Genomic DNA, 25,062 nt, shown 5'->3' with positions numbered 1-25,062 from the left:
TAGTTTATTACAGAATATTGAGTAGATTTCCCTGTGCTATACAGCAGGTCCTTGTTGGTTATCTACTGTATACATAGTAATGTGTATATGTTAATCCCAAACTTCTGATTTATCCCTCCCCTCCACCTTTCCCCAGTCTGGAGTATTTTCTGACTTAGATTCTTTTTTTTTTTTCCCATTTTATTTTTACTTATTTGTTTATTTTACTTTTTATTTTATATTGGAATATAGCCAATTAATAATGTTGTGATAGTTTCAGGTGCACAGCAAAGTGACTCAGCCATACATATACATATACATCCAGGCTGCCACATAACATTGAGCAGAGTTCCTTGTGCTATACAGTAGGTATTTATTGGTTATCTGTTGTATATATAATAGTGTGTATATGTTAATCCTGAACTCCTAATTTATCCCTCCCCTGCACCTTTCCCCAACCTGGAGTATTTTCTGACCTTAGATTCTTGATATAATACTTAATTCTTCTTGCTCCTTGTTAAGAAAAGTGAAGTTGCAGGATAAAAATAAAGGAGAAATTATTTGTGAGTCCATCATTTAGAAAGTGATTCACTAATTGTGAAATCCATGTATTGGGTTACAACCAGCATTTTAAGTAAATTCATGATATAAAATAGAATAGATTTTATCTACCTGAATGTGTGTGGCTGTTATGTTAAAACCTACTTTTGGTTGCAATTAGCAGTTTGAAAAACCCTGTTTAATGTTTGCATATGCCTACTAACATTTCTGTGTATGTTTTAAAAATAATGTCTATTCATTTACTTGGGTATTTGAGAATCTACTGTTTCTCCTCCCTACCCTCCCAACCCCCATTCATTGAGTCATCACTATGTGCCAGATACTGTTCTAAGGGATTTGCATATATTAGATCCCTTGTCTCCTATTACATGAAATTTTTATCCCAATTTTTCAAAAGGAGAAACTAAGTTACCTAGTGATTAATTAACTTGCTCAGAGTTATATATTGGTAAGTTATGGATCTGGGATTCAAACCCAAGTCCATTCAGAGTCCATTCTTCTAACCACCAGGCTTTATTGCCGGCTGTGTGATGTCACTGTGATAAATGCTGGCGATACATTTGAAATGGTTCTTGATCTCATGGAACTTAACTTATTTATATTTATAAATATATTTATAACTTTCTATACTTTATATATATACATACACATACAACATGTAATGTGAGAAAACGCCATTTATCTATCTATCTTATCTATCTATCTGGCTGTGCCAGGTTTTAGTCTCAGTACGTGGGATCTTCATTGCCACTTATGAGATCTTTTAGTTGCGGCATGCAGGATCTAGTTCCCTGATCTGGGGTTGGACGCGGGCCCCTTGCATTGGGAGTGTGGAGTCTTAACCACTGGACCACCAGGGAAGTCCCAACACTATATATAGTTAACTAACCATGTTTATAACTAGAATATTACCATGTTATAAATTTCAACATTACTGACTTATTGCCATCAGATGGATGTGCCATGATGTAATTATTCCTGTGTTGGAAATTACCAGTCCTTGCTTGGTAATATTGCAGTGAGCCTCGGAATGCATTCATTATTGTCATTTCAGCTTACTATGTGAGGCTGTTTATAAAAGCATAGAAGTTTGAAGTTACTGGCGTTTGTTTCAAATTACATTCCTGAAGCTTATGTTTTAGCAGTAATGCTGATCTTATACCTTAATAATCATTGTGTATTATAAATTCAGTAGTCAAAAACAAAACGAACAAAATTCAGTAGTCAAAAAATGGTGTCCATGTTAAATCATCTTCTTTCAAAGTCTCTATTGTCCTTGATATTGTTGCAGCATGTATAAGCCATTTCTAAATAATTTCTTCAAATCACTCGAATATTTGTGTGCCTAACATATTTTAGAGCACATGAGACAAGCACTCCATCACGAACGTTCTGTATTTAGCTATCAGTTGTGTGTCCCAAATGGGGTTTATAACATTTTCACATGCTTAAGTCATTAGTGCCAATTGTGTTCCAGGCTTTGGTGGCTAGATAATAGTTTTACTGAGATGAAAGACAAAAGCTACCCCCTTTGGACACAGCATAGTGAAGGAGGTCATAACAACTGTCATGAAAATGTATTTCTGTCTCTTCCAAAAGAAGTGAAATGTTTTGTAGACAATTGCATAGGGTTTTAATACACATTAATTTTGCAATTAAAGTTATGTAGTTGGGGGACTTCCCTGGTGGCACAGTGGTTCAAACTCCGCCTGCCAATGCAGGGGACATGGGTTCCAGACCTGGTCCAGGAAGATCCCACATGCTGTGGAGCAACTAAGCCCTTGCACCACAACTGCTGAGCCTACGCTCTAAAGCCCTCGAGCCACAACTACTGAGCCCAGGCACCACAACTACTACTGAAGCCCGCGCGCCTGGAGCCCACGCTCCGCAATAAGAGAATTCACCGCAATGAGAAGCCTGCAAACTGCAACGAAGAGTAGCCCCTGCTCGCCGCAACTAGAGAAAGCCCGTGCGCAGCAACGAAGACCCAACGCAGCCAAACATAAGTAAATAAAAAATAAATAAATTTATTAAAAAGTATGTAGTTGGGCATCAGGATTTCTGGGGTTTTTTTTCGGCTGCATTGGGTCTTTGTTGCTGCGCGTGGGCTTTCTTTAGTTGCAGCGAGCAGGGGCTACCCTTCGTTTTGGCACTCGGGCTTCTCATTGCAGTGGCTTCTCTTGTGGCGGAGCACGGGCTCTAGGCACAGGGTTTCAGTAGTTGCAGCACGCGGGCTTCAGTAGTTGCAGTGCGTGGGCTCAGTAGTTGTGGCTCGTGGGCTCTGGCTCTCAGGCTCAGTAGTTGGGGTGCACGGGCTTAGTTGCTCCACAGCATGTGGGATCTTCCCAGACCAGGGATCAAACCCATGTCCCCTGCATTATGAGGTGGATTCTTAACCACTGTGCCACCAGGGAAGTCCCTGATGAAGATTTGTGAAGTGACTATTTAATTTCTTCCTGTAACAGTTTTGAACCCTTAAATATGGTAATTCTGCAAAATTTTGTTTCAGCAATTTAAAAAATGGTTTCTTTGAGTCATCTAACTTGTTACCAAAAACACTGGTGTAGTAGTTCTGTTGATCACTTCTGCAGGCAGTTATGGCATGCAACGTGAGTGTTGGTTTCTATTCAAATTTGAAGTTGCTTAGGAGTTTCCTGTCCTTAATTTGGGGAATTTTTCCAGTGCTTTTTGTTACCCTTAGTTTAATCACGGTTTGAAGCATTGTAGAGAGCTGACCATCTCTCTCTCTCCCTCTCTCTCTCTCTCTTTTTTAATTACTGATAATCTGACTGAATGGCCTCACCTCCTTCACCTAATAAATGGTTTGCTTTCCATGAGGCTAAGACTGGTAGCAGTCCATGGGGAAACATGGTAGTGCACCCTCTTAAGGAAAAGAACTTTTATGCTTATTTTTGTTTTGTCAGCTAAAATTTATATTGATAACTACCATGATTTACAAGTCAGCTTTAAAAGATCTTCAAGTGCATAACTTCATGAAAAAACTGGATCTCATTTGTGGGAATCAAATGAACTTTCTGATTTGAGTTATTAAATATGATTCCAAACCTTCTTAGTGGCTTTAGTGAATGTGCATATAGTCTCTTGTTAAAAACTATAGCTAAAAAAATCTGTTTATATACACTGACTACATTTTGAGTCAGCAGCATTTATAAAATTAGATTATTGCTAGATCAGCCAGGTTGAAAAATAAAACTTAAGTTTGGATTTGATTTCTTCTGATTGCTTCTGGGAGATAGATTGGCAAAGCAACGTGAGTGTGAGGTTTTGTTTTTTTTTTTTTTGTGGTACGCGGGTCTCTCACTGCTGTGGCCTCTCCCGCCGCTCTGTGGCATGTGGGATCTTCCTGGACCGGGGCACGAACCCGTGTCCCCTGCATTGTCAGGCAGACTCTCAACCACTGCGCCACCAGGGAAGCCCTGTATCATTTAAATAATGAAGTGTTTTTAATGTTTTTATGTAAGGAAGGTGGAGTGGGGTGAGGAGGAAGGAGGAATCAGGTAACCTGTGAAGGCAATCACAGAGAAGCACTAAAACCTGATAGTTAGCCATGGATCTGTTCATTTATCTGCATGCTCTTTGTAGAAGTAAGCTTTAGAAACTGTAACTTTTTACAGTTTAATGACTTCCATGGAATTAAAATGATTCAGTAATATTAACGCCAGAAGGGGCATTGTTTGAAGGAATCCCTGTTGTGTCTATTAATGAGTTCCCTTTTATGCAGGTGTGTGGGTGATTTCCAGCTCATTCAACACAGAATAGAATAGTTGGTCAGTGGTGAACCTGGCACCTACCAAGTATTCAGACCTGTCTTTTAGGTTATTTTCATTCCTTGAGAAGAAAACTGAAGAATCAGTTGGAGTAAAGAGATCTGTGGGCTATGGATAGATCTCTATAAAGCAAGGGCTGTCACTCTGACCACTAAGCATGTACTCCTCATTCACATGAGGGTCATATTAAAAATGTTACGTGGTAGTAGCAGTAGCTGCTTTGTTTTTCTTAGCCGTGGCAGCAGTTAACACAGTGCACTCACTAGTGGCTTAACATACCAACACTTAAGTCCTTATTTTTTTGTTTTTGTTTTTAAGTCATTGAAATTATGAAACTGTCATTCAAATGGAAGCATTATAGTTCTTCGGAACCATTATGATCTCACAAGGAAAGGAGAATGATACAGATACACTGGCTGAGGTGCTTTGAGGTGCATCGAAGTGTTCCAGCCTGTGGCTTACCTTAACATGTTCTTGAAGTACCATGGCGTGGATTAAAAGGTATGCTTTAGAAATCTTCCAGTGGCCCCAAGGTCATGCATAGAGTGAACACTCATGGTTCTACATTTAATTATTGCATATTTTAAGATATTTTAATATTTAGATTGCAGATGTGGTTATGGAGTTATGGCAAAAGTATTTTTTGTTGTAAAAAAACCATGTATCACAAGCTTGTTGAGTGATTCCCCCCCCCCCTTTTTTGAGATATGGTTATAGGAGACACTAGGGTAGATATTTTTGCTAGAGTTTAATAGTAATGGGCTATAGTTTCTTTCACAAAACAGTTTAGGGATTATTCGTATGTTAGTCCGTAATTATCTTTCTGGTTTACATCATAGACCAGTTTCTCTGTAGTGCTGTCATTTCATGGTAGCCTGAACAGGAAATAATTGGATACAGTTCTTCAGTTGGAGTATTAATTTGACCAAACGAAAATAATTTTTACTTGGACCATTGATAGTTTGTGCTTGTTTTTGTCTTTTACAAAGAATTTTTACTGAGAGGAAAATGAGTAATTCTTTACTAATACTGTGATTGTTGTCTTTTCACCACCATATGCATACAGTTAGTCTTTCATGTGTTTGTGGTATGTAGTCCCACTGTTACTTGTGGTTGCTAGTAGTGGTAATTCTAGGCTTCATATTACCCACTTAACCGTCAAAAATCTTTAAGGTTTTTATGTTCATAACATTTTATTTGAGTGATGTAGTCAAAACCATTTCTTAATTATTGGAAACCTTGGAAACCTAATTTTGTACTGTTTGCTTGCTACTGAATGTTTTCTTGGGGTAGTGGAAGTGAGTCAACCCAGGGAGAATGCTGAGTTCATAATGTTACATTGGGTTCAAAATTCTTTATCTTTTAGGTAATGAAGGAAAACATGTTGGGAAGATAGATGTTTAAATCATGGGTATATAAATATAATAGAAATACGTTGGTGAAGCCTGTAATTTTTATCATTTAGTCTACCTTATGTTAAGATCCTTTTGACATGTCAGCAGTTAAATTATTAATGGAATTGAGTTATTAAACCTAAGACAAAACTGCTTTATATTAAATTCTGGTCTGTAATGACAGTGAATCAAGTTTCAAGGTGAAGTCAGCTGCCTGTTAACCAAGTTCAACCAGGTATTTTATGTCCAATACAACAGTGTCTACTCTCCAAAAAGATCTTTTCTTTGGCTGGAGATGGTATTTGATACATTGTTTACAAAATATATTTCTCCATAATATTTGCCACTTCAACTTAAAAAAAATTTCTTTTTAGAGTAGTACTTGGGCATCTGTTTGTTTTGTTTTAATGCCACAGAGGATTCTTGATGCACAGCCAGATTTGGGAACTCCTTTCTCTTTGGAAGAGTTTATAGCTTAGTGGTTAAGAGCTTAGATTCTGCGGCCAGCTGATCTGTGTTTCAAATCTGGCACTACTTTTTTTGTTTTGACAGGTTGAAAGAATGATCTAGAAAAAAAATAAACTTGTGTATTAAAAATATAATACCGTAATTATATAATTATATATTGCATTATATATGTGTGTGTGTATATGTATGTGTATATATACACACACATATATAAATAAATTCCATACACATTTAGCGTAGGATTGAGCATGCAAGAAGCCAGTGTTAGATTAACAGTGATGATGATTATTTTTAAATTTATTTATTTTATTTATTTTTGGCTGCGTTAGGTCTTTGTTGCTGCCCGCGGGCTTTCTCTAGTTGCGGTGAGTGACTCTTCGTTGTGGTGCGCGGGCTTCTCATTGCGGTGGCTTCTCTTGTTGCAGAGCACAGGCTCTAGGTGCATGGGCTTCAGTAGTTGTGGCTCGCGGGCTCTAGAGCACAGGCTCAGTAGTTGTGGCGCACGGGCTTAGTTGCTCCGCAGCATGTGGGATCTTCCTGGACCAGAGCTCGAACCCATGTCCCTTGCATTGGCAGGTGGATTCCCAACCACTGCGCCACCAGGGAAGCCCGATGATGATTATTAAATGCCAGATCAGGAACCTCTTTTTTGCGGGGTGAGATGCTATTACATTATTTCTTTTCCTGAATCTTATACTTTCTTGTATGATCTTCCTAGAGTTAAATAAACAATCACTCTTTGACTAATGTTTTCAATTCTTTGAGCTTTTTCTCATCAGTGAAAGAAGGTGGCCACTAGAGACTGGTAATTTATCTCTGGTCCTCTTATCCTGCTAGGTCGATTTGTGTGTCCTCTAAAGCTGTGTTTTTCAAATTGCAGGTTTCAGCCCATTCATTAGTGGGTCAAGAACTCGATTTAGTTGGTTAAGAACTCGATTTAGTGGGGGTTATGATCAGCATTAATACATGTACTGTAATAGAAAATAAAATCAGTGCAGTGAATGTAGAAAAGAGCATTTTTAAAAAAAACTTGTTTCATTTTTTTAAAAAAGCTGAAATAAATAAGATATATGCACATTTATGTGTATGTTGCTTGGATCGTTTTGGTTCCACTAAGTGTATGCCTCCCATAGTCACAGATGTCCCTGAGATGTGGTATTAGGTTTATATTGTTTTTCCTTGCTGAGAAAAAGTGACCAGGATAGGTTCCAGTCTGTGGCTTTTAATGGTATGCCATACTCTCTATATCATCTTCAAGGATCTCCCTACCATGCTTTGCGTTTGAAGTGAAGTTTATTACAGGAGAATATCTAAGGAGCAGGGAGAAACGGGGAACATAATAGCAGCAGCTGATGAGTGGCATTAACTAAGGATATTTTGTCAAGTAATCTAGTAAACTACCCCTTGGCATGCATTCTGTTAATGTGTTAATCAACTCATAGATGAGTGGTTTTCAAACTGCCAGTGGTAGCCCATTCTGGAGTCAATTCAATAAGTTGCTGCCCTCCCCTACTCCCCCCCCACCCTGCAAATTATATGAAGCAGAAAAGAACAGAATAGGAAATGTCATGAATGGATCATATGATATAGTTCTATAAAACTCTTGTTTTGAGGGTATGTATGTGTACTGTATTGCAGACCTAAGTTCTGGTAATGATCATCTGGGAAACTGTATGGCACTCAGTCTTATAAATCTATATTGCCAAACTGACCTCAGCCAGAGAAGACTTCAGATATCTAAAACAGGATTGTTAGCTCAGTAGTTTTCTCTCTGACAGTAGGAAACAGTTAGCTATGAAACCTTGTTTTTGTTTTTTGTTGTGTTATTTGGGGGGGGTGTGTATGTGTGTGTGTGTGTGTTTTCTTGCTTGCTTGCCCTCGTAAATATTTAAAGGCTCATAGGTAAGAAATTTATAATATTTCCTAGTTGTGAAGGAATTTACTCTTTCTTTGCATTGATGAAAATGACCCATGCAATTAAAAAGTACAAAAAAACTGATGATACATACTAAAATCCACCCACTTCATTTTCCCATTCCTTATATCTTAGGACTTTTTCATATACCAGGTACTTCTTTACTTCAAAAGGTAAATATAAAAGTTTAATGTTGCAAAAAAAATTAACCTTAAATTAGATATGTCACAAATATTTAAGGTAGTCAAATGTTAGAACTTATGTTTTTGTGAGGATTTTGATAATATTTAAAATTTTATTTTTCTTGGATTAGTGCCTCTGCCTATTCCAGTGTCCTCATAACAGCAGATATTTGCTTTACAGATATATTGAAGAAGATCACAGAGTTTCTGGTGAATATTTTTTAAAAAATAAAGCTTCAGAGTAGTACAGTATCAGCATATTCATGTTTTAAGATTGTGTTTGAAATACAGTTTCCTCCTTCCTAGAAAACAATACGAGAATGAAGATTTCTGGTAAATTGTTTCACAACAATGGAATTTGTACATTACTTTTCTACGCTTGGGAGTTGAACAATGGATAAAATCTTTGCCAAAATAAGAGGCCAAAAGATAATAAGTACAATTCATGTTTCTCTGCAAGTTCTTGGAAATTGAGTCAAAAACATATATAGTTCCTGCTCTGAATTGGGTACGATGTATTAAACCTAGAAATTATCTTTTGGAATTACAGAAGGTAGGTAAAGAAATCCCACCTCCCTCCCGCCCCGTGGGTTAACTGCCTTCATGATGGTGGCTTGTCTTTGCGTCAGTGCGTAAAGACATACTGTTGCTAGTGATGCGGGCAGGGAACAAGAGCCTGTGGATTCAGAGAATGGGAGAGTTGAATCCCTTTTTTCTTATTACTGTTTCCCCAAGTGTCCCCCCGCCCCCACCCCAACCTGGTCTTCTCCCAGACTGTCCAACCTTTTCTCCTCTTATCAGTAGCATTGCTTAGCTTTTCATCATTATTTCAGTCATATTTACTTCCAGCGTCATCACTTTCTGCCTCATGCTGCTTATCCTGTTGAGTGCAAGGTTTCATGTTGTCACCTTGTGGCATTTGTGCACAACTGTGTTCCTTTTACTTTGGTTATCATAACGCACAAGAGCAGCTTGTCATCTTTTTCTTTCAAAGATTTTTCCTCCTAAAGCGTAGTGTATTTTTTTATTTAAAAAAATATTTATTGATTTATTTGGCTGTGCCGGGTCTTAGTTGTGGCAGGCGGGACCTTAGTTGTTGCGAGTGGAATCTTTTGTTAGTTGCAGCATGCGGGATCTTTAGTTGCGGCACATGGGATCTAGTTCCCTGACCAGGGATTGAACCTGGGCCCCCTGCACTGGGAGCACGGAGTCTTAGCCACTGGACCATCAGGGAAGTCCCTGAAGTGTAGTTTAGGAAGAAACTAAACTACCTTCTAGTTTAGCTGGCCAAGAACTGAGAGAACTGACCGGAGGCAGCACCCCAACTGCAGGTCTAGGATTAGAAGAAAGAGCATGTTATAAATTACTGAGTCAGCTGTTAGATATGGCTCCAGTATACTTTTGGTTACTGAAAACAAGTCAAAAACACCCTCTTAGAATGAAGGTTAAATTCTTTGAGAGTATTTAAAAAGATGTTTTAGGGCTTCCCTGGTGGCGCAGTGGTTGAGAGTCCGCCTGCCGATGCAGGGGACACGGGTTCCTACCCCGGTCCGGGAAGATCCCACATGCCGCAGAGTGGCTGGGCCCGTGAGCCATGGCCGCTGAGCCTGTGTGTCCGGAGGCTGTGCTCCGCAACGGGAGAGCGGGAGAGGCCACAACAGTGAGAGGCCCGCATACCACCAAAAAAAAAAAAGATGTTTTAGATTCTGAAGATAACAAAGTTTAAAAAATCTTTTACGTAAATGGTAGTATTGTTAGAAATAGGCACTTTCTCAAACTAATGTATATTTCATTACTTTGAAAAATGATACTATTTTGCATTTTAATGGGATCTGGGATATCTATTAAAAGGGTACTTTAGAACCCATCTCTAGTATGAACCTAATTGAAAAGTGGTATATGCTGTGTCAGTAATTGTCATGAAAATCAGGGAATCTCTTTCTTTTGAAAAATACAGTGAAGTCAGTTGATCTTGTTCTATTGAATTGTTAGGGGCTTATGAGGAGTGTAGGTAGTTGAGCAGGAAAATGTGCATGCATTCTTTCTTTGAAATGCCAAACTTGTCACTTCAGTGAGAGGTACAGCTTTCATTATGGAGACCATATCTTGTGTAGACAGGTTTCTACACTTCAGAATGAGTGAGCTCTGTGAGGCTCTGATAGCTGATGAAGAGGGAACGGCAATTAAAATCATGCAGCTTTAACAGACCTCTACAAGTTTTTGGGTGTTGCTTTAACAATTATCAGATCAACATACAATCTTGAAAGATAATGACTGAAAATGTGCTAGTTTAGCAGATAGTGGTCAGGAATGGCAACTGCCTCCTTCCCCCTGCCCCTTAATTATTTGTTATAAGGAATCCTGGGGATTCCTGGGGTGGGGGAGATAGGACAGAAAACACTTTCAAAGCATTTACTTTGATTGAGTGCTTTTGTGTTTTATCACAGCAATGGGTGGGTGAAGGTGATTAATAATGTAAGTACAAGTGCTGGTGATAGCAGCTAGATTAATTAAGTGTGCATGAAATTTAACTTTATTAGAATTCCTTTATTGTTGAAATTCCTGTGGAAAAAGTACTCTGAGAAATTCTAGCCTAGGGGCAGGGATAGGGCAGAGGCAGGTAACATAAATTTATAAAACAGGTGTGACTTGGAACAGGTAGAATCCACTGAAAGCATTCACTTTTGAAATAAAAGCTGTAGCTTCCTCTGCAGGGAGCCAGTTTCCAATCCTACCCCTCCCCAACCCCCCACCCCTCTACATTATACAGATTTTTATTTTGTTGACTCCTGTATCCCCAGCCCCAGGACAGTGACTAGTCATAGCAGGTACTCAGTAAATATTTGTTGAATGAATGAACTTTTTGATAATACTAGATTTTTAAGACATGCATCTGTCCTGTCATGGCAGAACATGCCATTCTTTTATTAACTAACCTCTTACTTTACAAATAGAATGAGTGGATATATAAGGAGGTAGTCTTTTTAAAATTATTTATTTATTTATTATTTTATTTTAAACATTTTATTTATAGTTTTTTGGCTGCGTTGGGTCTTCTTTGCTGTGCGGGCTTTCTCTAGCTGTGGCGACGGGGGCTTCTTTTGTTGCGGAGCATGGGCTCTAGGCACGTGCGCTTCCGTAGTTGTGGCTCGCGGGCTCTAGAGCACAGGCTCCGTAGTTGTGGTGCACGGACTTAGTTGCTCCGTGACATGTGGGATCTTTCTGGACCAGGGATCGAACCCGTGTCCCCTGCATTGGCAGGTGGACTCTTAACCACTGTGCCACCAGGGAAGTCCCTAGTTTCATCTTAATTGTACAGTTTTGTCATCAGTTAGCTCTTTTGTGAGTTGGGGTTTGTATGTCTAAAGGCCGAGAAAATCTGAGTGCATAATAGCTAACATTTAGTAGGTATTGCACTTACAAAATGCCCCTTTTCACGTGTTTTACAGGTATTAACTCGATCTTCACGCAGCTCTCCAAGTTGTTACAATTAACTTTCCTATTTTACAGATGTGGAGACTGAAGAAACTCTAGAATAACTGGAGCTACAGAGAAAGGGCTGGAGTGTTTTCTTTGTTAGAAAGTCCTGAACTTTGGTGGAGTAAAACTTGGAAATAGTTTACACAATAATTCAACATATTTTTCTCACAATGGTAGATATCCAAGTGTGAGATTTTTTTAATAGGGAAAGACGTTTGTGATCTGTGCTCATATCCCACAGAAGAAAAGCTTTGTATTTGAATGAAAATATTTCCATATTTGGTATTGACCAGATTTGGTTTGTTAGGAGGTGGATAGTTGCCCTTTTATGGCCACTAGACACTCCATTGCTCTCTTTTTTGTCTCTTCCACTTGGTGGCCTCTGACACTTCCTCGAGCAATCTTTTTTTTCTCTTCCATATTTTTTACTGCTCTCTTACACTGCAGTCTTCTCTCTTCCTTCTTCCTTCCTATCTCTCAGCCCTCTCTCTCCCTCATTTACATGCAACCTAAATGAATAAGAATATTAGCTCTACATTCTTACTGTTCAGAGTAATATGTGAATGTGCTTTATTTTTAAAACATCTTTATTGAATGGAGTACAATTGCTTTACAGTGGTGTGTTAGTTTCTGCTGTATAACAAAATGAATCACCTGTACATATACATATGTCCCCATATCTCCTCCCTCTTGCGTCTCCCTCCACACTCCTTATCCTACCCCTCTAGGTGGGCACAAAGCACCGAGCTGATCTCCCTGTGCTATGTGGCTGCTTCCCACTAGCTAATTATTTTACATTTGGTAGTGTATATATGTCTACACTACTCTCTCACTTCGTCTTAGCTTACACTTCCCCCTCCCTGTGTCCTCAAGTCCAGTGAATGTGCTTTTGAGTCCGAGAACCTGGCAAACCAAGTGAGAAATGAGGATGCTATGAAAATAACATAGAATATAGGTCCTAGGAAGTTGTCCAAAAGTGAAGAGGGCTGACTCAGGACAAAGTAATACTCCTCTTTCAGAATAAACAGTCATTGAGTATAATGGCCAGACAAGTAGGATTAATTTTTTGGTAGGAATACTGGAAACAAACCAAGGCATTGACGAATATCCAGGAAAACAGTCAGCAGTTAGAATGACCCCCCTTTGACTTTGATTTTCATTCCAGAGTTCAAATTTATACTTAGGGCTTCCCTGGTGGCGCAGTGGTTGAGAGTCTGCCTGCCGATGCAGGGGACACGGGTTCGTGCCCCGGTCCAGGAAGATCCCACATGCCGCGGAGTGGCTGGGCCCGTGAGCCATGGCCGCTGGGCCTGCGCGTCCGGAGCCTGTGCTCCGCAACGGGAGAGGCCACAACAGTGAGAGGCCCGCGTACCACACACACAAAAAAAAAACCTGTGTGAAATTGTTGAAGACTTACATCTGGTGTATGTAAGTTTTCCTAGCAATTAGTTTTAGACTCAACAAAATTACATGAAAGAACATAGACTTCTAAGGACCTCTTTTCAGCTGTATTGTTTGTAGCCCCATTTAGATCTTGATACCACTTCCTAATAGAATCTGTCAACAACATGGATTATCACTTTTTTGAAGTGGCAGCGTACCACATTAAACTACACTGCTGTTGTAGAGCGAGTAACAGTAATTATCTATAGCATGGTATCTTTCCAGGGCATTCTCTATGGGAAAAGTAGACAGTTTCATTAGGGTGAGGAAATTAATCATCATTTTAGCTCTTTGGACTTGGTAAAATAGTTAATTCCTTTTTCTTCTCTTATAAAATTTGTGAAGTTAGTATGAACTCGTTTGGTGGACCATTTATAATTTTTTCCTCCACTGTAGAAAATAACTTAGACATTTCAGATCAGTTTGTTCATAATCATTCGTTAATTCAAAATAGTTGGTCTAAATAATATTATAGTTTAAGAACTACAATTCATGACAGTGTTTTGTTTTGTTATCCTTTTTTTAACAGATGACTTGCTATTGTTATGGTTCATTCATTTAGTGAGCACACACTGTGTACAGAATTGCATTTGAAAACTTAATATTTTATTCAGTTGAGTCAACTTTAATTATGAACAATACATGCTTATAGCGTTGGGCATATTTCTCTTATGTACACTAATGCCATTAAAAAAAATTTGTCCAGCATAAAAGTTACAGCCTAAAAAATCCCCTGTGCATCTTCAGTTTATTATGGAAACAGGTTGGCATTTTCTTCATTACTGGGATACTTATAATTCTTTAAAGGCTCTAGATTTGACTAATTCCTAGAGCTGTTAACACAGTCAGATTTTCCTGGTTTATTTAAATGTGGCATCGTTCTGTATTCCGTAGTTGGATTACTACAGCGTTTCATCCTTGAGAATCAGCAGTTCTGGTTTGCTGAGAAATAGTTTACAGGTTAAGAAGTGATTTTTCTGAAACATTTAAATAAATTTTCATATGATATGTGGTTTGTTTAATGGAAAAAAGCAAATAGAAGTTAAAATTGGGGGAAAAACAATTATTTTGCGAAGGCAAAGTAAAGTTGTTTAAAGACTAGACTATGGCTTCCTTATATATTTATATGTAATCTTCAATCTTAGTATGAGTGTGTAATCAGAAACAGAGGAAAGTCCTACCTTGTGACTTTTTGAGCTTCAGTTTTCCCTTCTAAGTTTGAAATAATGCCTATCAGAATTGTTAATGAGAGTTAAATGAGAGCATATATAAGCAGATATATTCTGTTTGTTTTTATGTGCTTGTCTGTTTTACTGCATGAGGCCAGTTTAGGATGCTATGGATATAAAAGTTGTAATAAGAGCTTCATCTAACCTTATGGAATCCGAGTGGAGATACAGAAGATAATTTGGGAATGCAGCTGATAGCATTTGTCAATGAATTGCTTGTGATGGAAGACAAGAATGAGGGGAAGAGGTCAATAATACTAGTACTGTAGAGAAGAGAGACCACCATGTCTTTAGGGAACATGCATGTGTAGAAGTTGGTGAGAAAGGAATGTTAAGAATTAGCTGCTGCAATGGAGCAGCTCATCTTTAAAGAAAAACTGTGCCCTCCTATTTTCTAGTTAGACAGCTGATGTTAGGGCAGTTGACTAGCCAGTTAACTAGTAAATTTGTAACACAACAGCTTTGCAGTTTACATAATTTGAATTCATAGCACAGCAAAATACCAAGTAAATATATAGCATGAATGGCCCAAACTGTGACAGTTAAGTCTACACCTGCTAAGAGTATAGACTTGTTTTCCTCATTGCTGCTATCAAATCCCAAGGCTTTTGCCTCCTGTTTTGTGTTTTACTACTATAGTTTACTCATGGTCTATACTTTTAATCACTTTATGGTGATTCTCAATTCAGAATCTTTCTTTTGCCTGTGCCGAGCCAAGGCTCCTCAGATGGTTGTTGAAGTATTAGGCTGCCTATTGTACCACCCAAGGCAAAGCAGTTTGCTGCCAGATTTTGTACCATCAACCTCCGTGCCCGTGTTGTGTATTCCCCTTGCAGAGCCGCATGGCCTCCTTGTGAGGCTTGCGTGAGCAGATGCTAGCTGCTGGGCTTGCCTTTTTGGTCCTAGCAGTGTATGAAAGCACGACAGGTTAATGGCTCAGATAAGGTTTGGCAGAAAAGCCATTCTTTAAGCTTTGAATTGTGGTTAAGACCACTTCTTCAGAGTGGTTTTTGGCTTTACCACAAATGTAGGTTTGATCGTTATAACATGACGTGATAACAGAAAGTTAAGTTACGGTTCAAAAGAAATGTATTGTTTTGGGTATAAACACTCAAGCAGAAAGGCATTTCCTTATTCGTGCAGTGGTGTTATAAAATACGTTCTGGAAATCTTTTCTTCCCTATTCTGAATATACAAATTTTGACCACCTTATTATTTTTGTTTATTGAATAGTCTCCCTTCACTGTCCTATTTTGCATGTTTTAAAATGATAATTGCCATCTTTTATTTTTTTCCCTTAGGGACAGGCTTCTTTGAAAAGGTTTAACTCCTTGTAAATCTGAATCGTAGCCTTTCCTTTATGAATTAGACCTTATTTTGGCTACACGTCCATAAGTGTTCTGGTCTGTGTATTTAAAAGAGAAATACAAGGCAGATGCACTGCAGAATTCAAATACTTCAGAATACCAAACTGTATCCTAGAGGTTTGGCTGTTTAAGAAATTGGCCAAAAAATGGTTTGATAGAGGTTGGGCTGGTACTGTCTTTGTAATTTTTAGAAAATTGAATTTTCTATGTATTCTTGGTCCTTTTCAACTCAGAAAAAAATGTACTTTGTGAAATTATGATTGATAGGGTAGACACTATCACATGAACAATATAACTTGTTGTCTTCGTGCAGGGAATATGAAAGAGTAATCATCAAAAATTTGACATACAGATATGCGTGAACATGCGTGTCTGTTTATGCCATAGCTAAGGTATGGCTCCCACAGCAGATGTCTTTAGACTTCCTGAATTTTATGCATTTATAGCTTTAGAAAAGATTTTTTCACTTTCTAGTTATCAAAGAAAAAATTATCCTTTACAATTATAAAATTTAGTCAGTAGCGGAAGTATTGGGAGCATAATGAAAGGTTTCCTTTCAGGTTGTTTGTTGACCCCTCACTGAAGCAAAACGGGTCTGTACTATAGCATAGAAACTTTTAGGGTCAGTTAGTACATTTAAAAATCTTTTATAATTTTTATATTCATACCTCTTCATATGTTAGTATCCAGAATTGAACTGTAATTAAATTCTATCTTACTGCAGACTATATGGAAAATCATGGACATTATACTCTAGTTACATTTTTTTTAAATTTAATTTTATTTTTTTATACAGTAGGTTCTTATTAGTCATCCATTTTATATACATCAGTGTATACATGTCAATCCCAATCTCCCAGTTCATCACACCACCCCCCCAACCCCTTCCGTTTTCCCCCCTTGGTGTCCATACGTTTGTTCTCTACATCTGTGTCTCTGTTTCTGCCCTGCAAACTGGTTCATCTGTACCATTTTTCTAGGTTCCACATATATGCGTTAATATATGATATTTGTTTTTCTCTTCCTGACTTACTTCACTCTGTATGACAGTCTCTAGATTCATCCAGGTCTCTGCACATGACCCAATTTTGTTCCTTTTTATGGCTGAGTAATATTCCATTGTATATATGTACCACATCTTCTTTATCCATTCATCTGTTGATGGGCATTTAGGTTGCTTCCATGACCTGGCTATTGTAAATAGTGCTGCAATGAACATTGGGGTGCATGTGTCTTTTTGAATTATGTTTTTCTCTGGGTACATGCCCAGTAGTGGGATTGCTGGGTCATATGGTAATTCTGATTTTAGTTTTTTAAGGAACCTCCATACTGTTCTCCATAGTGGCTGTATCAATTTACATTCCCACCAACACTGCAAGAGGGTTCCCTTTTCTCCACACCCTCTCCAGCATTTGTTGTTTGTAGATTTTCTGATGATGCCCATTCTAACTGTTGTGGGGTGATACCTCATTGTAGTTTTGATTTGCATTTCTCTAATGATCAGTGATGTTGAGCAGCTTTTCATGTGCTTCTTGGCCATCTGTATATCCTCTTTGGAGAAATGTCTATTTAGGTCTTCTGCCCATTTTTTGATTGGATTGTTTGTTTTTTTTAATATTGAGCTGCATGAGCTGTTTGTATATTTTGGAGATTAACCCTTTGTTGATTGGTTTGCAAAAATTTTCTCCCATTCTGAGGGTTGTCTTGTCTTGTTTGTAGTTTCCTTTGCTTTGCAAAAGCTTTTAAGTTTCATTAGGTCCCATTTGTTTCTTTTTGTTTTTATTTCCATTACTCTAGGAGGTGGATCAAAAAAGATCTTGCTGTTATTTATGTCATAGAGTGTTCTTCCTATGTTTTTCTCTATGAGTTTTATAGTGTCTGGTCTTACATTTAGGTCTCTAATCCATTTTCAGTTTATTTTTGTGTATGGTGTTAGGGAGTGTTCTAATTTCATTCTTTTACATGTAGCTGTCCAGTTTTCCCAGCACCACTTATTGAAGAGACTGTCTTTTCTCCATTATATATCCTTGCCTCCTTTGTCATAGATTAGTTGACCGTAGGTGCATGTGTTTATCTCTGGTCTTTCTATCCTGTTCCATTGATCTATATTTCTGTTTTTGTGCCAATACCACATTGTCTTGATTACTGTAGCTTTGTACTATAGTCTGAAGTCAGGGAGTCTGATTCCTCCAGCTTCCTTTTTTTCCCTCAAGACTGCTTTGGCTATTCGGGGTCTTTTGTGTCTCCATACAAATTTTAAGATTTTTTTGTTCTAGTTCTGTAAAAAATGCCATTGGTAATTTGATAGGGATTGCATTGAATCTGTAGATTGCTTTGAGTAGTATAGTCATTTTCACATTGATTCTTCCAGTCCAAGAACATGGTATATCTCTCCATCTGTCAGTATCATCTTTAATTTCTTTCAACAGTGTCTTATAGTTTTCTGCATACAGGTCTTTTGCCTCCCTAGCTAGGTTTATTCCTAGGTATTTTATTTTTTTTGTTGCAATGGTAAATGGGAGTGTTTCCTTAATTTCTCTTTCAGATTTTTCATCATTAGTTTATAGGAATGCAAGAGATTTCTGTGCATTAATTTTGTATCCTGCAACTTCACCAAATTCATTGACTAGCTCTAGTAGTTTTCTGGTGGCATCTTTAGGATTCTCTGTGTATAGTATCGTGTCATCTGCAATCAGTGACAGTTTTACTTCTCCTTTTCCAGTTTGTATTCCTTTTATTTCTTTTTCTTCTCTGATTGTCATGGCTAGGACTTCCAAAACTATGTTGAATAATAGTGGCGAGAGTGGACGTCCTTGTCTTGTTCCTGATCTTAGAGGAAATGCTTTCAGTTTTTCACCATTGAGAATGATGTTTGCTGTGGGTTTGTCATATATGACCTTTATTATGTTGAGGTAGGTTCCCTCTATGCCTAGATTCTGGAGGGTTTTTATCATAAATGGGTGTTGAATTTTGTCAGAAGCTTTTTCTGCATCTATTGAGATGATCATATGGTTTTTCTTCTTCAGTTTGTTAATATGGTGTATCACATTGATTGATTTGTGTATATTGAAGAATCCTTGCATCTCTGGGATAAATCCGACTTGATCATGGTGTATGATCCTTTTAATGTGTTGTTGGATTCTGTTTGCTAGTATTTTGTTGAGGATTTTTGCATCTGTATTCATCAGTGATATTGGTCTGTAATTTTCTTTCTTTTGTGGTATCTTTGTCTGGTTTTGGTCTCAGGGTGATGGTGGCCTCATAGAATGAATTTGGGAGTTTTCCTTCCTCTGTAATTTTTTGGAAGAGTGAGAAGGATGGGTGTCAGCTCTTCTCTAAATGTTTGATAGAATTCACCTGTGAAGCCGTCTCGTCCTGGACTTTTGTTTGTTGGAAGATTTTTAATCACAGTTTCAATTTCATTACTTGTGATCGGTCTGTTCATATTTTCTGTTTCTTCCTGGTTCAGTCTTGGAAGGTTGTACCTTTCTAAGAATTTGTCTATTTCTTCCAGGTTGTCCATTTTATTGGCATATCGTTGTTTGTAGTAATCTCTTAAAATCCTTTGTATTTCTGCAGTGTCAGTTGTGATTCCTCCTTTCATTTCTAGTTTTATTGCTTTGAGTTCTCTCCCTCTTTTTCTTGATGAATCTGACTAATGGTTTATCAATTTTGTTTATCTTCTCAAAGAACCAGTTTTTAGTTTTATTGATCTTTGCTATTGTTTTGTTTCTATTTCATTTTTTCTGCTCTGATCTTTATGATTTCTTTCCTTCTGCTAACTTTGAGTTTTGTTTGTCCTTCTTTCTCTAGTTCCTTTAAGTGTAACGTTAGATTGTTTATTTGAGATTTTTCTTGTTTCTTGAGGTAGGCTTGTATAGCTATAAGCTTCTCTCTTAGAACTGCTTTTGCTGCATCCCATAGGTTTTGGATCGTCGTGTTTTCGTTGTCATTTGTCTCTAAGTATTTTTTGATTTTCTCTTGGATTTCTTCAGTTATTTAGTAATGTATTGTTTAGCCTCCTTGTGTTTGTGTTTTTTACGTTTTTTTCCCTGTAATTGATTTCTAATCTCATAGCGTTGTGGTCAGAAAAGATGCTTGATATGATTTCAGTTTTCTTAAATTTACTGAGGCTTGATTTGTGACCCAAGACGTGATCTGTCCTGGAGAATGCTCTGTGTGCACTTGAGAAGAAAGTGTAATCTGCAGTTTTTGGATGGAATGTCCTATAAATATCAATTAAATCTATCGGGTCTATTGTTGCATTTAAAGCTTGTGTTTCCTTATTAATTTTCTGTTTGGATGATCTGTCCATTGGTGTAAGTGAAGTATTACTGTCCCCCACTATTGTGTTACTGTCCATTTCCTCTTTTAGAGCTGTTAGCAGTTGCCTTATGTGTTGAGGTGCTCCTATGTTGGGTGTGTATATATTTATAATTGTTATATCTTCTTGGATTGATTCCTTGATCATTGTGTAGTGTCCTTCCTTGTCTCTTGTAACATTCTTTATTTTAAAGTCTATTTTATCTGATATGAGTATTGCTACTCCAGCTTTCTTTTGATTTCTTTTTGCATGGAATATCTTTTTCCATCCCCTCACTTTCAGTCTGAATGTGTCCCTAGGTCTGAAGTGGGTCTCTTGTAGACAGCATATAGATGGGTCTTGTTTTTGTATCCATTCAGCAAGGCTGTGTCTTTTGGTTGGAGCATTTAATCCATTCACGTGTAAAGTAATTATCGATATGTATGTTCCTATTACCATTTTCTTAATTGTTTTGGGTTTGTTTTTGTAGGTCCTTTTCTTCTCCTGTGTTTCCCACTTAGAGAAGTTCCTTTAGCATTTGTTGTAGAGCTGATTTGATGGTGCTGAATTCTTTTAGCTTTTGCTTGTCTATAAAGCTTTGGATTTCTCCGTAGAATGTGAATGAAATCCTTGCCGGGTAGAGTAATCTTGGTTGTAGGTTCTTCCCTATCATCCCTTTAAGTATATCATGCCACTCCCTTCTGGCTTGTAGAGTTTCTGCTGAGAAATCAGCTGTTAACCTTACAGGAGTTCCCTTGTATGTTATTTGTCATTTTTCCCTTGCTGCTTTCAATAATTTTTCTTTGTCTTTAATTTTTGCCAATTTGATTACTGTGTGTCTCGGCGTGTTTCTTCTTGGGTTTATCCTGTATGGGACTCTCTGCACTTCCTGGATTTGGGTGGCTGTTTCCTTTCCCATGTTAGGGAAGTTTTCGATTATAATCTCTTCATATATTTTCTTGGGTCCTTTCTCTCTCTCTTCTCCTTCTCATACCCCTATAATGTGAATGTTGTTGTGTTTAATGTTGTCCCAGAGGTCTCTTAGGCTGTCTTCATTTCTTTTCATTCTTTTTTCTTTATTCTGTTCTGCAGCAGTTAATTCCACCATTCTGTCTTCCAGGTCACTTATCCGTTCTTCTGCCTCAGTTATTCTGCTATTGTTTCCTTCTAGTGTATTTTTCATTTCAGTTATTGTGTTGTTCATCTCTGTTTGTTCTTTAATTCTTCTAGATCTTTGTTAAACATTTCTTGCATCTTCTCGAGGTTTGCCTCCATTCTTTTTCCAAGGTCCTGGATCATCTTCACTATCATTATTCTGAATTCTTTTTCTGGAAGGTTGCCTATCTCCACTTCATTTAGGTGTTTTTCTGGGGTTTTATCTTGTTCCTTCATCTGGTACATAGTCCTCTGCCTTTTCATCTTGTCTGTCTTTCTGTGAATGTGGTTTTTGTTCCACAGGCTGCAGGACTGTAGTTCTTCTTGCCTCTGCTGCCTGCCCTGTGGTGGATGAGGCTATCTCTCTAGTTACATTTTAAACCAAATTTATCATTGTGTCTATTTGGGCAAGGTAGTTTCTAAACTGATCTGTGTAATGAGGATAATAGCACCTACCTTAATAAGATTGACTTGTGTGTGTGAAGTGAGATATGCATGCACAGTGCATAGCCTGATACTGCTGTTGTAGTGTATTCTGTATGCATAGGGACCATGTTTCTTATTTGCTGTTGTACGTTCCAAGTGTCTACTACAGTGCCTAACATACGATAGGCACTTCAATATGTGTTAAATGTTAATGAAAGAACAAAGGAATAAGACTGTAGGAAAACAATTAATTATTCCACTCTCTATCCTTCTTCTTCATCTTGGTTTTAGTTGAGGGAGGCATAGGAAGCCAGTTTAAAAATTAACAATAGGAAGATTCTAATCCTAGTACACATTCAGCCTTTTTCTGTGACACTGCATAATTAGTGATTTAAAAAAAAAATGCCTACTCTGGAATAGATTTGCCCCAACAGAGGACCATAGTTGATCCTGATTTTTTGCCTACTAATTAGGAGAGGAGATTGTAAATTCTGATCTGCAGTTTGAATGGAGAGAAGAAGACCAATTTTGTCAGGACTTATACCCTTATACTAACCTTTCTTGGTATGAAATACATATATTCGGGAATGGTATAGCCGAGGACTAGAAATCACCAGCTTCTAAATTTTGATGTTAAAATAAAATTTGAAGACGATAGGAAAAAAGTCTAGGAAAGCACTTTTTTTTTCAAAACCATCCATTCATTCAAGAAACTTAGATATTTATATATCTAGAAATATATTTATCAATTAAAGTAATATACCTACAGAAAAGCAAAGCATACAAATCATAAATGTACAGTAAAGTAAATTTTCACAAAGTGAATATACGTGGGTGACCATCGCACAGATGAAGTTACAGAATATTACTAACTCTTCAGGGACCCTTCTTATAGCTCCTCCTAGTGTCTGTACCTCCCTCCCAAAGGTAACCTGTATTCTTGTGAACATAGTAGATTAGTTTTGCTTTCTTTTTTTTTTGAATTTCATATAAATAGAATCATACAATTCTTGTACCTTTTTGAGCCTGACTACTTTTGCTAGTAATCAACATTATTGCATATATAATGATAATTTTTTCACTTTCATTACTGAATAACACTCTATTTTATGATTATTCTATAATTTATCTGATCCTTTGACAGTGGTCATTTGAGTTTCTGATTGGGGTTATTATGTCTGATGATGCTGTGGACATTGTTGTAGATGTTTTTTGGTACCCATGTATACACATTTGTGGGGGTATAACATTCTTACTACTTTTGAACATGTGCAGTAATAATCTCAAGTCAACAAGCATGTATTTTAAACTGTTGTCAATGGTTTATCAGTGTCACTATATTCTCAGGTGTACTTTCATTAAGGAAAAGTCTTGGGCCTTCACGTACCACCTAATTGCATGATGTTGCTTCTGAGGCTATTCCATTCCACAGGCTGAATCAATTAATTTAGAGAGAGGTCCACTGGACCTAACTTTTACAGGGAAATATTATTTTTTTCTACTCATACTTTCCGTGTGATGGGAGCTAAGTAGTACAATGCCTGGTTTTTCTCTACCAAGTTTAATCCTTTGATTCCTCAACAGTTACTTGGAAATTTTTATTTCTAGGGTGTTAGGAATCAATATAGAGCCCAGTTTCAAAATTGCAAAGTCTTTTGGCTTAGTAGCTTTCTTTTTTAACTGAAAATCGCCTATTTTTCCATAGTTTGTTTATTCCATGCAGGCAAGAACTTACTTTGAGAGGTCTCCTGAAATGTAACTTATTCATCTTCCTCATGTCCTTCCCCACTAAAAATCTCTTTGGCCCTTTCTGCTATAGTCAAGCTTCCCTACCAGAAACGATTGATGGTCACTTCTTGGGGATCTGATCTCTCAGTGCCAAAACACCCGTCATGAACAGTGGTTAGCATATAGGAACTGGACCCCTTCCTAGATAAATGAACTACACACTAAATGTTGCATACCTTTTCAAGAATAGAACCCAAGGAGAACAGGTGAAGAAATCCTATTATGGATAGTTATAATCTATGGCTTTCTAAATTTCATTTTAGATAAGGGTGATAAGGGGGGAAAATGTCACATTTACTTTTATTGGCTTTTTTTTCCTTCCTTCTTTTTTTTTAAAGTCTCACTAGGATTGGAAAGAGCATTTCAAAAGATGAGAGAAAATTAATAACTTCTGATTAATATCAGATTTCTTTCTTCCTGGAAAGAATTTTCAAATGACCTCGGAGAACTGACAACCTTAACATCTTTGGCAGAAGTTTTGTGGAGAAAAAAGATCTTCACTACTTATAATTTGAGGTGGGGGTGAGAAGTAATGGGGGGGGTGCAATGGCAAAAACTGTGTGATTTCATCTCATGTACAAGCTGCTTTCCATGATCACTTGGCATTTTCCATGGGAGATGTTCAGCCCCAAACAGTCTTTGATGGATTGTTTGCATGCTTTCTGGGCTGCCCTACCTTGGGAGGTGTAGATTCTAGGACAGATTTCTCTCTTTCCTTTTGTATCTTTGCCTTGATGGTAATAGGAACCATTTTTATATATGTACATATACTCCTCATGTTTTTCTTTTGTTTGTTGTGGCACCCACTTGTTTGTTTTTTCTAAGTTACTGGACAGCTGCCACCACCTAACCTGGCAGTAACATAGGATACCCCTCAAAGCTGAGCTATTATCCCTCACTAAGCCATAGTTAAAGCAAAACTAAATGTACTGCTTGAGCGGTAGAATATGTATAAAACATAAAATTTACCATTTTAAACATTTTTAAGTGTACAGTTCAGTTGCATTAAGTACATTCATATTATTGCAGAACCACCATCACCATCCATCTCCAAAACTTTATCTTCCCAAACTGTACCCATTAGACAATAACTCTCCATGCTCCTTTACCCTCACCCCCGGCATCAGTCCATGGCAACCACCATTCTACTGAATTTGAATACTCTAAGTCCCTCATATAAATGGAATCATAGGATATTTGTCCTTTTGTGTCTGTCTTATTTTATTTAGCACAAGGTATTCCAGGTTCATCCATGTTGTACGTAACATATGTCAGAATTTTTTTTAAGGTGGAATAATATTTAATTGTATGTGTATACCACATCTGTCCATCCATTGGTGGGCATTTGGGTTATTTCCACCTTTTGCCTATTGTGAATAATGCTGCTCTGAACATTGGTGTACAAGTATCTATTTGAAATTCTGCTTTTAATTCTTTTGGGTATATACCCAGAAGTGGAATTGGTAGATCATGTAGTAATCGTACATTTAATTTTGGAGATATTGCCATACTGTTTTCCACAGTGGCTGCACTGTTTTATATTTCCACCGGCAACATACAAGGGTTCAAATTTTCCCACATCCT

The 25,062-nt window shown here is 37.6% G+C and overlaps 1 protein-coding gene across 4 annotated transcripts in view; it reads left to right on the top strand.

Moving 5' to 3' along the window:
* The window catches only part of LOC308623518 (recombining binding protein suppressor of hairless), a 115,262-nt gene that overhangs the window by 34,376 nt on the left and 55,824 nt on the right, over positions 1 to 25,062 (top strand). For 2 of the 4 annotated variants that reach the window (XM_081246001.1, XM_081246000.1), the window contains exon 2: positions 4,647 to 4,829. The exons of the other annotated variants lie outside the window; for them this stretch is intronic. In XM_081246001.1, coding sequence (XP_081102127.1) covers positions 4,813 to 4,829 — 17 coding nt within the window. In that variant the 5' untranslated portion in view covers positions 4,647 to 4,812. The remainder of the gene's footprint in view (positions 1 to 4,646; positions 4,830 to 25,062) is intronic. 4 annotated transcript variants of the gene reach the window in all.

The sequence above is a fragment of the Mesoplodon bidens genome (assembly GCF_964165515.1).
Source record: "Mesoplodon bidens genome assembly, chromosome: 1".
Classification (NCBI taxonomy): Eukaryota; Metazoa; Chordata; class Mammalia; order Artiodactyla; family Ziphiidae; genus Mesoplodon; species Mesoplodon bidens.
The sequence above is the reverse complement of the archived record's forward strand: the minus strand, read 5'-3'. Positions and strand labels throughout refer to the sequence as shown.